Source organism: Condylura cristata, unplaced genomic scaffold (assembly GCF_000260355.1).
Source record: "Condylura cristata isolate star-nosed mole 26May11 unplaced genomic scaffold, ConCri1.0 scaffold00038, whole genome shotgun sequence".
Taxonomy (NCBI): Eukaryota; Metazoa; Chordata; class Mammalia; order Eulipotyphla; family Talpidae; genus Condylura; species Condylura cristata.
In genome coordinates this window covers 9,479,728-9,481,039 of record NW_004567139.1, presented here as the reverse complement: position 1 = coordinate 9,481,039, position 1,312 = coordinate 9,479,728, and the positions used below count along the sequence as shown (strand labels likewise).

Below are 1,312 nucleotides of genomic sequence, written 5' to 3'. Positions count from 1 at the left end.
CGGAGTGAGGAGGAACAGGCCTGAAGCTGCTAGCAGGTGCTGTTAGAGTATTTGTGATGCAAAGAGTTTGTGTTTAGGAAGGACACCAGCAACCATCACTACGATCTGGGCGTTGTGCAGTGGCGGTTCCTGACAGTCCACAGGGCGGCAGCTCAGAAGGTGGAAGTGAAGACAAGGAACGCGTCACAGGAGGGACAGAGAGCCGGCGGGCCGTGAGGAGCAGGCCGCGGGACTCACTCTCCGAGCTGTGCAGTCTGTCACTCTGAAGGGGCACCGACACGGTGACGTGAGGGCAGCATTTAGCCGGGATGGCACCAGGGTGCCAAGGCCAGAATGTTTTAGAAAAAGGAAATGAAAGATCCACAATTCCATAACGTTAAATGGCAAAGACATCATTTTTTTCTTATTCAAGGTCATAAATCCACGGACGCCCACGTGCCCAGCTCGCCCCTGGGCTGGGCCCACCGCCGCGCCCCGGGAGAGGGCGTCCTTCGGTAGCCCACCCCCGCGTGGGCCAGGGCTCCGTGGCACCTGCTGGGTCACAGCCGGCCACCGTGGCGGCGTCCGCGGAAGATGGCACGCTGAGTCTCGCTTTCAACCCAGAAAACGCCGAACCAGCAGCCTGGCGCAGCGAGGGCCCCCACCCAGGCTCTGGCCAGGCCCCAGGGGCAGGAACACGGGCGGCCGGTGGCAGCTGACCCTCAGCCCCACGTGCACACCTTCCCACGGGCCCCCCAGGCTGAAAGGGGCGAGCGGGTGCCGTCCCGCTCGGCGGGGGCCGCGGCCAGCCACCAGCACCCACTTGCGGGCGACTGCCAGGCGGGTGTGGGCACGGGCAGCCTGTCACGCCAGGGCGGCGGGGCTCCCGGGGAGCAGCTGGCAGGGCCGGGGCTGGAGGGAGACGTCCACGCCCGCTGCTGGTTTCCAGTCAACACGGAGCAACGTTTACCAGTTCAGTCTTTGCTTAGTGGGAATCAAGCCAAGGAAAATGTGACTGTTAAGACAGTTAAGATAAAATTCCTTGGCGTTTAGAGAAAACAAAGCCAATGACTCGCAGAGGCAAAGCCAGTGAAGAGGGAGAATTTCGCAAATCCTTAAATTAAAGCAACGAGACTGAGCGCCATCCAAAGGCAAGCGTGGGCTCTGCTCTCGGCCACCGGCCGTCACGAGATCACCACCCTCCTAGGGCCTGATGCTGACTGAAACACGGGAAACAGGCTTACCTTTGGTTTTTTGATCAGCAGCCTGAAAAAAAAAAAAGAATCTCGTTAGAATAATGTTTTATTGCAAACAGACATTAATACTAAAAATT

At 58.9% G+C, this 1,312-nt stretch overlaps 1 protein-coding gene across 1 annotated transcript in view; it reads right to left on the bottom strand.

Annotated features, from left to right (window-relative positions):
- The window catches only part of LOC105854410 (skin secretory protein xP2-like), a 26,074-nt gene that overhangs the window by 18,170 nt on the left and 6,592 nt on the right, over positions 1–1,312 (bottom strand). The window contains exon 4 of the mRNA XM_012733007.1: positions 1,224–1,245. Within this exon, the coding sequence (XP_012588461.1) occupies positions 1,224–1,245 (22 nt within the window). The remainder of the gene's footprint in view (positions 1–1,223; positions 1,246–1,312) is intronic.